At 50.2% G+C, this 13590-nt stretch overlaps 1 protein-coding gene across 1 annotated transcript in view; it reads left to right on the top strand.

Annotated features, from left to right (window-relative positions):
• The window catches only part of MRC2 (mannose receptor C-type 2), a 531676-nt gene that overhangs the window by 451210 nt on the left and 66876 nt on the right, over positions 1–13590 (top strand). Inside the window, 1 exon segment of the mRNA XM_086923828.1 lies at positions 5164–5309. Coding sequence (XP_086779954.1) covers positions 5164–5309 — 146 coding nt within the window.

Genomic DNA, 13590 nt, shown 5'->3' with positions numbered 1-13590 from the left:
GGGGCTTCGACCCTAACGCCGTTGGGTGCTTCGGCGCCGCCGGCGCTTTCGGGCCCGGCGCCGCAGGGCCCCACGATCCCGACACCGCCGGTGCCCTCGGGCCCGGCGCCGCAGGGTCCAGCGGCACCGGCGCCGTCGGCGCCTTCGGGCCCGGCACCGCAGGGCACCGCTGGACCTTCATCAGGCTCTGGATCGTCACCGGTGGACCTTACGACCCCCCCGGCGTCGGTCCGTGTGGTGTCACCTCCGGCGCCGTCCTCGGCGCCGTTTGGAGATTTTTACTTCTACGAGCCGACCTCATACAATTACGACCCTGAATCTCAGGAGATGAGGGATGAGGAGGATTGGGAGGGGTCTGAGGACCCTCTGACCAAGGAGTGTCAGTCTAATATGGACTGGGCAGGAGACCTTGGGGAGGCCAGTGGCCTGGACACCTCTCCAGACACTGGATTTGTCTCTCCTCCTACAGTGGCTTCGGAGGAGGGAGCTACCTATGGTGTGGTGTGGTGTTGACGAGAGCTGCCAAGGCCTTGGGCCTTGAGCTCCCCGTCGCGACCGTGAGGACTAACCTCCTCACAGAGGTCCTTAAGCCGCAGTCATGCTCCATGGAGCCTCTGCTGCCGTTTAATGAGGCCTTGATGGACGTTCTTTTGGGCACTTGGTCCAGGCCCGCTACGGGTTCGCCCGTAGATAGGAACGTGGCCAGACGCCACCGCCCGGCTCCGGGCGACCCATGTTTCCTGTCCTCCCACCCCACCCCCGAGAGTCTGGTCATCCAGGCCTCTAATTCCCGGACCGCATTCCCGACGGCCCCGCCGGACACGGAATCCAAGAGGTACGAGAACTATAACAAGAAGATATTCTCGTCCCTTAGTTTGGGACTGCGGTCTTCCAACACCGCATGCCTCTTGGGCCACTACGGTGGCGGAAGTGCTGCCAGAGTGCCCGTTGGAGGTACGGGCCAAACTCGGCCAAGCCCTTGTGGAGGGCCGGGACGCAGCCAAGTATTCCATCAGGTGTGGGCTGGATACTACTGACTCGCTGGGCAGAGCGATGGCTACGACGGTGGCGGTAAGACGCCACGCCTGGCTGAGATCCGCCAATTTTTCGGCAGACGTCCAAAACACTCTTATGGACATGCCGTTCGATGGCCGTCGCCTCTTTGGCGACAAGGCAGATCACGCGCTTGAGCGCTTTGAGGACTCCAGGGCTACGGCCAAGTCCTTGGGCCTCTCGGCCCCGCGCCAGCAAACGGGTGCCTTTCGTGGCCAGGGAAGGGGCGCCCCCACACGTGCCGCCAGCCACTCGCCGCAAACTGTCGTCCAGCGCGGCGGTGGCCGTGGAAACCGCCGTGGAGGCGGTCGGGGAACCAGGCGGAGTCAGTCCACACCTGCCCCCGCAGCATCCACCTCTAAACCCTCCTAGTCCGTGCTTTTCGGCCCATGTGACGCCAGTGGGAGGCAGAGTTCGCCATCACCTCTCTCACTGGCGCACTGTCACTTCGGACAGGTGGGTGCTGCAGATCGTCCGAAGGGGCTACTCCCTCCCCTTCGAGACGACTCCTCAAGCCATGCCACCGCAACACCACCGCGTATCGGGGGATCACTTGCGGCTCCTGCAGGAGGAAGTTTCGGCCCTCTTGGCCAAGGGGGCCATTGAGCGCATTCCTGGGCCAGAAGTAGGACGTGGTTGCTACTCCCACTACTTCCAGGTACCCAAGAAGGGCAAAGGGGGCCTACGCCCTATCTTGGATCTGAGGAACGTCAACGGCTTCCTCCGGAAGGAGAAGTTCAAAATGCTGACACTGGCTCAGGTCTTAGCTGCCCTAGACCCAGGACACTGGATGGTAGCGTTGGACTTGCAGGATGCGTATTTCCACTTCCCCGTCCTGCCGGCCCACCTGCGTTACCTGTGGTTCACGGTAGGCCGCGAGCACTTTCAGTTTACTGTGCTCCCCTTCGGCCTTACCAGCGCTCCACGGGTGTTCACGAAGGTGATGGCGGTGGTCGCAGCTCATCTGCGCAGGTTAGGGGTGTCAGTCTTCCCCTACCTAGACGACTGGTTGTTGAAGGCGGGCTCGCCCCAGACAGTCGTCAGCCACCTCCAGACTACGGTGGATCTCCTGCACCGGCTGGGATTTTCCATCAATGTGCCGAAGTCACACCTGTGCCCCTCTCAGAAGCTCCTTTTCATCGGAGCGGTTCTCGACACGGCGCAGTTTCGGGTTTACCCGCCCGAACAGCGGGTTCGGGATATACAGGCTCTGATTCCGATCTTCGGGCCTTTATCCCGAGTTTCGGTCAGGTTGACGCTGCGGCTTCTGGGGCTGATGGCCTCCTGCATCCTTCTGGTGCATCACGCACGGTGGCGGATGCGGGCTCTGCAGTGGGACCTGAAGTTTCAGTGGGCCCAGCATCAGGGCAACCTGTCCGACCATGTCCTGATCTCGGAGGGCACTGCGAGACAGCTGCAGTGGTGGCTCACGGACCGCGATTGGGTCAACGGCAGATCCCTCTCCCTTCCCCAACCGGAGCACGTAGTTGTGACGGACGCGTCCCTCCAGGGCTGGGGAGGCCACTTGGGAGAGGCGGAGATCAGAGGCCTCTGGTCTCCGGCGGAGTCCCGGCTCCATATCAACTTGCTGGAGCTGCGGGCGATTCGTCTAGCACTGAAGGCATTCCTCCCGTCTGTCCGAGGGAGTGTAGTGCAAGTGTTCACGGACAACACCACTGCCATGTGGTACTGCAACAAACAGGGCGGAGTGGGGTCGTGGACCCTCTGCCAGGAGGCTCTGCGCCTCTGGCAATGGCTGGAACATCAGGGCGTGACTCTGATGGTTCAACACCTGGCAGGTTCTCTGAACGCCAGGGCGGACGAACTCAGCCGAAGGTGCTCGATGGATCACGAATGGCGTCTGAACTCGGACGTGGCGCAAGGCCTCTTTCAGCAATGGGGAGAGCCTTGGTTAGATCTATTCGCCACCGAAGAGAACGCGTAATGTCATCAGTTCAGCGCGTTGGACTTTCCAAGGTGGCACTCGCTCGGAGACGCTTTTCGTCGCGAGTGGAGCTGCGGTCTGTTGTACGCCTTTCCGCCTATACCACTTCTGCCCAGAGTGCTGAAGAAGATCAAGCGCGACCGGGCACAAGCCATCCTTGTGGCTCCGGACTGGGCACGAAGGTACTGGTATCCCGAGCTACTCAGTATGTCAGTCGATCCCCCGGTTCGTCTGCCTCTTCAGGAGAACCTTCTGTCGCAGCAGCAGGGAACGGTCCTCCATCCGAACCTGTCCAGTCTCCACCTCCATACTTGGAGATTGAGCGGCGGCAGTTGAGGCCATTTGACTTGCCTCCTGAAGTCTGTAACATCATTCTGGCAGCCAGGCGTCCCTCCACAAAGTCGGTATACGCCTGCAGGTGGAACAAATTTGTGGCATGGTGCACAGCAAAGGCTGTGGATCCCCTCAATGCCCCTCTTTCTGAGGTTCTCCTCTTTTTTCTCTCTCTTGCCCAGCAGGGCTCTGCTCTGGGCACTGTCAAGGGCTATCTTTCAGCTCTTTCAGCCTTTCTGAGGCTGCCCGAACAACCTTCTTTGTTCAAGTCCCCTATCGTTAATCGATTCCTGAAGGGCATCACTCATACCTTTCCTCCTGCTCCCTTCGTGATGCCTCAGTGGGACTTGAACCTGGTTCTTACTTTTCTGATGTGAGCTCCCTTTGAGCCACTTCACAACTGTCCTCTTCGCCTTCTTTCTTTGAAGACTGCCTTCCTGGTAGCCATCACCTCTGCCAGGAGAGTGAGTGAGCTCCAGGCTCTGTCTTGTAAGCCTCCTTTCCTTTCAGTCCATCCGGACAAGGTTGTGTTACGGACAAGGCCCTCCTTCTTACCCAAGGTAGTCACGGCCTTCCACATTGGGCAATCCATCACATTGCCCACCTTCTTTCCGCCTCCGCACCCCTCGAGAGAGGAGGAGAGGCTCCACCGCCTGGACCCAAAACGTGCGCTCTCATTTGATCTGAATCGCACACGACAGTTCCGGGTGGATGATCAACTCTTTGTTGGATACGCGGGCGCTAAGAAGGGGAAAGCGGTGCACATGCGGACCATCTCCGGTGGATTATCTTGTGCATCCAGGCGTATTACTCCTTGGCTAAGTAGGAACCACCTGTTGGCCTTAGGGCTCATTCCACTCGAGCCACGGCCACTATGACTGCCTTGGGCCGAGGTATGCCTTGCAGGACATTTGCCAGGCGGCTACGTGGGCCTCGCTGCACACGTTTGCATGACACTATTGCCTGGATAGTCAAGTCCGGAGGGACGGCTACTTTGGCCGTTCCGTCCTCCAGGACTTTCTGGTGTGATTATTGGTTCGCAGACCCACCACCACGGGGATGGTATTGCTGGGGTATCTATTCTAAGGTAAGGAATTTATCACTAACGTGTCTCTTTAAGATGCACAAGTTACTACTTGTGTAACGATATATCTGTAAGAGACATTAGTTAGTGATAGATTCCTTACCGATCCTCCCCGTTCTGCGAACCGATATCTAGGGTTAAGGTCATCCCCTTTCAGGGCCCTAGTTTCATGGCACCAGTGTTGGTTTTTTGTCATGGCTCTGCGCTTCTGGCGCGGAAAAGCTGTGGCTAAGAACTGACGTCAGCACGCGGAGGCGGCGTCTAAGTACTCCGACGACTTCATCACGGCGCCCACGACGCCGACGACGGACGCGGAGCCGCAGACGACGCCTACCGACGCGCAAGGGTACTGCTACGCAAAAGTTTCCGGATCCAGTCTGACGCCTGGGGATATTCTAAGGTAAGGAATCTATCACTAACTAATGTCTCTTACAGATATATTGTTACACAAGTAGTAACTTGTGCGCCAAGGGATATGCTGAGGTCACTGTATCTGGTGAGTATTGAGTTTGCTTGGGATAAGTAATCACTACCCAGAAGACCACCTCGACCATCTGCCACAACTTCAGCAAAATCCCGCCTGCATGAAAGTGGCTTTTGATGACCTGTTGGTGACTTTAGCAACCTCATCCATTTCATCTGTACTCCAATCTTGCTCTGCCCTCAAGTTCTGTGCTTTCTTCAGCAAGGCCTAAAAACAGATTTCCTTCATTAATCCCTTTCTTTTCATTCTTCCTTCCTTGTCCAGAGGACTGGGGGGATCAGAAATGTCTAACAGCGCTGCCTTACATCTGTAAGCGAAGGAACAGCACTGCTGTGAAACCTTCTCTTCCAACGGTGCCCACGCCTTCCGGCGGAGTATGTCCACGAGGGTGGCTTCCTTTTCTTAATAAGGTGAGTTGTTGATGTACATAAATTAGAGCATTTAAGCTGCTGCTAGTGTCTGTGCAAGAAGGGAGGAACGCCTTACTATTTTTGATGAAGATTCATTCATTCTTCACTGAAGACTTATACACATGCTGGAAGCTCATGCTTCGGTAAGCCCATTCCCACCTTCCTTGAGTCTAACCCATCCACATAACTAAATACCAATTCATATCACCATAGCCTCATTCCTATGCTACTGTAGTCTCTCTCATTCCAACCTTGCAGGTGTCTCACTCTCACTTTTCCATGTATCACTGGAATCTCAGTCATTCCCCATCTCACTGGAATCTTGGTTATTCCAATTTCATTTGCATCTCTGTGATTCACATTTCACTGGAGTGAGTAAAGCTACTTCTCATATCTTTAGACTTTCAAACATGTTTCATACCAATGGAGTCTTGTTAATTATTCATGCCTCTGGAGTTTCAATACTCTTTTCACAGGCATCACACCTTAACTGTGTTGTACTAAAATATTAAATGGTCCTATGAGAAACAGTCAATTGTGAATTCAGTGAACAAGACAGGAATTCATTTAGAGCGACACAAGGCTAGTAAGGGAAAGGAGAACATTATGATGAATGGCAAGTTGTGAGAGAAGAGAAAGCAAGGAGGAATGGGAATAATACTCACCATAAGAGATAGGGCCAACTCTAAGACTCTATGGAAAGGTCGATCATGCAGATGCAATAGATTCGTATGTACTGTTGGAAGCAGAGCTAGGTTGAGAACCTACTTTTGTTGTCTGTCAGTAAAGTAGAGTAGTTCATACAAGAAACTGTCACCAAACACAACGCACCACAGGCACAAGAAAGTTCAACCTGTCGACAGGCCGACCTTTTCAACTTTCGCCCCTGTATCAGTAGAAGCAGTAACCACAATGGTGAGAAATTTCAAACCTTTATCAGCTCTTGCAAAATCTTTGTCCATGCAGCTTCATAAAACAACAAGGGGCGTTTTAATGAGTGGGGTTGCATTGCAATTGCACCCAACGTGGTGCATGTGTGACGCAAGCCCAAAATATGTTTTATGGAGCTATGCATGGCCATGAGTGACTTCATAAATCCAGAATAATGTAGCGCAGCGCAAATAGCTGTGTTGCGTTACTATGCCCTGGGAAGGCGTTCAATGGGAGATGCCATGGATTTTGACACATTCCCAGATTTAACATTACTGGTAGACCTGGGAATGTGCCAAAATGCTACACCATCCCGGGTGAGGCGTACAGAGGAGAAATGTCTTTATTTCTCCACGCTACTACCTCTTTCTATGTGTGTTGAGTTCTGCAGCACACATAGAAAGAAAAGTCCCTTAAAGGATTGTGTTTGAGCAGGAATGTGCCCCTTCCTGCACAAAAACAATCCTCCTTACAACTCAGACACCCTTGCACCATGGTGCAACAGTGCCTGCGTTGGCGCTAGGCAGCGCAAAATGGCGCCAGTGCAGGGACAAAAGCAGGAATGTGCTGCATTCTTTTAAATACAGCTAATTTGTGCCTTTTCCCTGACATGCATCGTGCTGCAGCAAGGTGACTTGCTGTGCTACGTGACTTTGCCATAAATATGGAGTACTGGATTACAAAAGTAACGTGAACTTACTTTACCTGCAAATACATTTCCTTCCATAGGATAGCATTGGTAATTTCAACTGAAAACGTTTCCAAGTGTCAACTTTTAAAATACAATAATATACCTTAAAAATCACTACTGTAACCAAAACGCTTTTACTTAGCTGTTTACAGGACATGCCCCAGGACTGAATCTAGGATCCAGTCTTGTGGTTAGAAAAGTAATCTACAAAGTAATTAATTGCATTTAACTGAAAATTCCCATTGAGCTCAATCTTGCATTGTGTTTGGAATTGTGTTGCCTATTGCAACAAACTGTGATCATTGTATTCAAAGAGCCTATTACCTATTTGAAAAGTATTTAACTAAAGTAATCCATTCTGAGAAAGTATATGTTGATACCTTGTTGGTTCTAAAAATAAAACCACTATATCTTTTGATACAAAACAATTGGCCTAGAGTTCAGTTCTTGAGTGTGTGAGACCATTTGCTGACTGGATGTGTACAACAAATGCTGTACACTGTCCTCTGATACTGACTTACAGCTCGACGACGCTACCACTTTAGAGAGTAAGGTTATATCTAACTTTAGCCTCTGTTAAACCTCTGGGGATTGTGGACTCTATACACACTGTGCCTTACTTTGGTCCAGTATATATTGAGCCACTTATCTACAGGGCCTACCCAAGCCTCCCACCTCTCCCTGAGTGCCACAAAGAGATCTAGAGAATTAATGACCAGGAATTTGTACATGCGGGAGAATCTGCCTTTCCCCTGTTGACCCATAAAGTTTTTGGCCTCCATCAAATTATATTCTGGGGTCTCAGACAGTGCCGTGCTGCAGGGTAGTATACTGTGACAAAGCTATAGATATTTATAGAATTGTGATTTATGAAGTGCAAATTCTACCTGGTGGTCCCAAAATGACTTCATGTGAGAACCCCGCCAAACATCCCCCAGGATCTAGATACCAATAAGGTCACTTTTACTGAAGCCCCCCAGCCATGCTGTGTGTTTGACTAGCTCTCCCCTCCAAAGAGGTGTCTCCAAAGTTATCCTGCGGTCCCACTGTAAACATCTCAATGTTGACTTCCAGGCAAAGAACACCACCTTAGAGTGTTCAGGATGCGAGTGGAGAATGGTGGACCAATACATCATCCCTTTTATATTGCAAAGCATTATAGAGTCCTAGGTCCAGAATGCAGGGCCTTGCCACCCCCATTGAGCAAGTCATTTAAAACCAGGGTTTGAGAAGCCCAGTAATAGAGGCACAATTGAGCCGCTCTCATTTCCCCCTTTAAGGTTTATTGCACATATTTGTCAAAATGCATTGTTAAGCGTTTGGTTTGCCCATAGGAATTAGTGTATCCTAGCCTGCAACTCCCTAAACCATTTCTGTGGGATCACCAGCAGAAAGTTCTGGAGAACAAAAAGGAACTGTAGCAGGAGCAACATCTTAAACAGTGCCGCTCTGCCCAAACTATTGAGCAGCAGCGTGGTCCATCTGTGAATTGTCTTTCTTCATTTTGGCTAAAAGATGGGGTACCGTTGATGCTCCATGTAAGGTTAAGGAGCAGGGAAATATGGATGCCAATGTAGTGAAAAATAAGTTTACAGATTGGTTGGGAGTTGGATTTTCCAGTACGCCTCCTCCCTGGAGAGACTTGGGCCAATTCACCTGTAGACTGGAGGCCTGCCCAGTTAGAAAAGGCTAGACCATGTGGCTATTGGGTAAGAAGGAAACAACATCATGTCATCCTTGTATAGGGCAATGTGGTCCTCTACAACCCCACCAGCGAAACCCCCATACCTGGGCTTACATCTAACCCATGTTTTAGGGGTTCTTTAGCGTGCGCAAACAGGAAGGAGATATTGGTCATCCCTGCTAAGTACCCTTCTGGATCAGGAAGGATGGGGAATAATACCATGAAGTCTTACATGAGCCCTCAAACATAAGACATAAAATGAGGCACAAATCTAGAGCGCCCAGTACTCCCATCAAGAAGTCCCAATCAAGAGAGTTGAATGCTTTTTCTAATTCAATACGCATAAGATCGCAGGGGTTTGTAAGACGGTTTAGAAGGGCCAGTGTGGTATTAACCCTATGAATACAATGTATATACAAATGCAGCTATGGTGAGGGATGAAGCCATATTGGTCAGGATGGACCAGGGAAGTTAACACCAGAGGGAGTCTAGTTGTAAGGACCTAGGCATTAAGTTTAAGTTTAAGGTCCTGAAGAGAACCCCTGAAAGAAGTGGGTTCAAAATGCGTAGACCTTATGTTGTGTGCCAAAAAATTGTACCTTTAAAAAGTCTAGTTTGTGTTGTGTAAACAAAAAAATTACCGATATTATATGTCGTGCACAACCAATCCCTGATGTAAATTGGTTCTTTGTTTGGGGTAGTTTCCTTTGTTTGTTAATTTAAGAAAAATAGGGATTTAGGTTGCCAAGGAGTGGGTATGTGAATGTTTGTACTGAGCTCTTGAATCACAGGTGGAGAGTCAGAGTCAGACGCAGAGGCTAGCTGTGCTGAGCTGTGCTGGCAGGAGCCGCCAACGATTGAAAACGATTGAAACCAAAGGCAGTCAAGGCGGTCGTGGCAGCAAGTAAGCTGCTGGAGCCGCCGAGAATTAGAACGCGGTGGGAGCCGCCGTTGCCTGGACCCCCGGAGCGGTCGTTGCCGCTTGTGGAGCGATCGCGGTAGGAGCCGCGGGGCAGGAGCTGAAAACCAAAACGCGGCAGGAGCCGCTTACATAAAACATTAAAGCGGCCTTCAAAGCGGCCGTTGCCGCCTGTGGAATCGCCTGTGGAACGAACGCGGCAGGAGCCACTGAAACCCAAACGCGGCAGGAGCCGCTTGCATTAAACATCATTAGCGGCCGTTTGCGGAACAAACGCGGTGGGAGCCGGAGCCGCTGAAAACCAAACGCGGCAGGAGCCGCTGTAAACCAAACGCTGCAGGAGCCGCTTAAATAAAACACCAAAACACCAAAGCGGCAGGAGCCGCTGAAAACCGGGAGCCGGTTACATCATACATCAAAGCGGCCGTCGCTTTTGGGCCTTTCTCATGTTTCGAGCCTGCGAGCAAGTGAGGACATGATCCAGTCCGGATCTTACACGCAGCAGAGCAGCAGAATGCGAGGCTCGCGGCAGAGTGGAGCAGAGTGAGCGCTGAGCAAGGCTGAGGGCAGACGGCTGCTACTGAGAGCGGTAAGGTGGACAGGAGCCGGCGTCAGTGGAGGCGTGGGAGGAACCGGAGCTAGACAACCACCGGGGGCTGGCTTGCACTGCTGGCTGTACCCCCTGCACCCCTAGCCGGCCTGCCCGCTCGCCCGTCCGCCCATTGTTCGCCCTTTGCCTGCCCATTGTCTGCCGCAGCTACTGCCAAACCTCGGCTCCAGTCTATGCCAGTTTCTGCCCAAGTCAACTTCAAACAGGGCGGTAGCGGTACCGGGGGCAGAGGCAGCAGGGACGTCGTAGTGCGAATTATAGGCACCGGGACCCGCACCCCTTCTGCTCCTGCTTCTCAACCTACAAACCAGACTTGCAGTAAGGAGCAATATAAGCACCAGAAAATTGAAAGGCCTGCCCACGGCCAGCAGCAAGTGGCAGGATTCGCATTCATCAATCAAGAGACAAGAGACAATTATTATTATTTTTTTAAATCCCCCATTTAACTTTTACGGCCAGATTCTCAAGCAGGACTAAAAGGAACGTAAGGACCCCACTCTGGAAATGAGATCAGGGAAAATGCGTCAACCCGTGGAAAGCAAAAAAACTCAAAAAAAATCGAGGAAGCCAACCGCGGAAGCTAAATCGCCGTTAGAAACAGGGATCCCGTCAAATTCTAGGGAGAGGTTGGTTTCAGCACCAACCCCCGAACCAACATCGGACACCATATGGAAAACTAGTCTTTTAAAAATTTTCTATTTAAAGGATCCAATTGCAGCAATTTACGCACCAACAGCCGAGGCTTGCAAATTGCCAAGTCCCATTGCACCACTGAACGCACTTTCCCCACGGGCCAAAAGCCCGCAGAATATGAACAGCGACCAACCAGGGTCTCTACCCCCTCCACCGCGTCTGGGTCTCTCACCTCAGGGAAAATCGGCATTAGTCACCGCCCAAGTGCACCACCCCAACACTCCCTCAGCCATAAAAGAAAATATGGGAGGTGGAGTTGTAAAGGACATCATAGACGATCCCCTCGCAAAGGATAACTGTTTGATCCCGAGTAAAAGTGCAACAACCTCGGAATTAGATGAAGCAAATGACTACACACAGGCAATCAAGGGCTCCAAGGAGGGAATCTCAAGACATAGTAACTTATCTAACTCATCTTGTCAAGAAGGGGACCCATGGCTAAAACCTCTTTTTCTATCAAACGATTCCCAACTCGAGGAACTTACTGAGAGAATAACTAAGTATATAGATTCCCAAGGGAGAGCCCCACGAACAGAACATGGTTTTAATGATCGCCATTTGAGTCCTGGCATGGTGGTTTCAACCCCTCGCTGCCCCGCGGCAAAAAGAGACCAACAAAAAATATCCAGAAATGAGAGCATCATTATGCCAATAAACCAACTTCATCCTAACCATTCTGCGCCGATTACAATCTCATCGGGGTGCACGTTGGACTCAGAGCTCAAGGATTCGAGCAAACTCCAAAAAGATCAGCCATCTACGTCATGGACTCAATCCCTGCTAAGCACCCTAGATCAAGCAATAAGGGTGCTGAATTACCAATCAAACAAAATTCAGATTGACCTCATTACTCTAGTGGCTGACCATATTTCGGGTATAAATGCAAAATTGGACTCCCTATCATTGCTCTTAACAAATCGGGGGAAATCAGAGGCTTATACTAGCTTCAGTAAACAACAGTGTAATTGTGGATGCGGAAGCATAATCGAAAAGTTATCAAGCCTCCCGGCCATCCTGATGGACATCTTAGAGGAGTTAAAACAACCCTGTAGCCACACTCGGGCGAAATAAATCGTACTTAACCTGGATAAGTCCCAAATAGTCAAGAGAAAGCACATAAATGGACTCACAAGAAGTAAACCAATAACGGATCAAGAACAAATTTCAAGGGAAGTAGGTTTACAAAGATCAGCCTCTGACATGGATGTAATACAGCTCACCCAAAAATCCTTTATTGAGGACAAGCCTACAAAGAGGCAAAGGAAAAGGGCCAGGAAGGCCAGGCTAAAGTATAAAAAACAACCAAATACAGATCTTGGCAACATCTTTCCCATATTTAAAACGAATATCCCCCAAGAAAACAAATCTGAATCAAAGAATAGGTCACCAGGTGGAGAGGAGATATTCACCGACTCACCAGACAAGACAACTTTACCAAACTCATCTAGGGAAGGAGGCTTGAGTTCTGGAGCCATAAACATCCCCATTCAACAACACAGAAACTCGAGCCCATCCCCAACCCCAGGTCACAACTATCAAAGGGAAACAAGATCGGTCCTGCAAACAAAAGAGCAAGAGCTGAGACAAGAAAAAACTAAGCCCACAAAAGTGGCTGGTTACGGCGGCTGCGAGCAAACAAAATCTACACTAGCCCCGGCAAAAAAAGTACGGGTGCACAAAGTACGCCCAAAGAGGAAACCAACCAGGGCACAAAAGCTAGTAGCACGCAGCACACATCCACAACATTTGGAAAAAACCCAAACGAAATCCATGGAGAAATAGCAGTACCAGAAACCAAAACCGTACCAATCCCCATGCGATTCACAGTTTTTGAAAAAGGACGTAAATGTTCGCTAATTCAAAGGGAATCAATCACTGTTCCAACAAAGTTAATCAAAACAGGACCAATACAGAAAATAATAAATACAATTGAGGCAGCGCAGGAAGAGCAAGAACAACAAGTGACCTATACAACGATTGATAGCATTCAATTCCACAACTCGTTACATCCCAAAGCAGACTTAACACAAACGTCTAAAGAGTTCATCCATCATTCAGAGCCTTCTGAGCTAAAATTAACATTTATCCCCGAATATCCAACAAAGGAGACGCAGGACATTCTCAACCGAGTTAACCTGCTAAAATTGTTTAACAAAACCACAGTTCTAAAAGAGATAACGTCCCAGGACCTTTTAGCCGTTGAATTTCAACCAAACGGAAACAATGCGGACATCGAGGAAACAGTCACAACTTGGGCCTCAAAGGACCTGGTAGAAAAGATATATTCTGCAAGAACCCAGTTTGAACCATGGGGCATTTCCATTACACGACACAAGCGTCCAAGGTATTCCTATCCTTTACAAAACAGTACATGTTACCAAAAAAAGGGAAAAGGAAATAGAGGATGTCAAACCACCTGTCTGCGAGGCGCTCGGGCTTCCTCGCCAGTAGCATCAACTGTAAGGAATAGGGTCCTCCCGTCAGATAACCCACAAACAACTGGTCATCATGGGCTGGATAGAATGGATTGGTCTTGGATACCCATGGCACTGAGCAACAAACCTACCTAACCCAGACCCAAATTTCTCCAGGGCGATTCATAACAGGAAGCACCCTCAGAATTGAAAAAAGCCACCAAGTGTTTCGTTTTGCTCATGGAATGTGCATGGCTTCCAAGGAATGGCGCATGACCACGAAACGCAAGTTTTCTTCCAACAACAAGACGTAATCTTGATACAAGAGTCATGGAAATTA

Source organism: Lissotriton vulgaris, chromosome 5, assembly GCF_964263255.1.
Source record: "Lissotriton vulgaris chromosome 5, aLisVul1.2, whole genome shotgun sequence".
Lineage (NCBI taxonomy): Eukaryota > Metazoa > Chordata > Amphibia > Caudata > Salamandridae > Lissotriton > Lissotriton vulgaris.
Note: the sequence above shows the minus strand (reverse complement) of the source record. Positions and strands in the feature narration are given on the sequence as shown.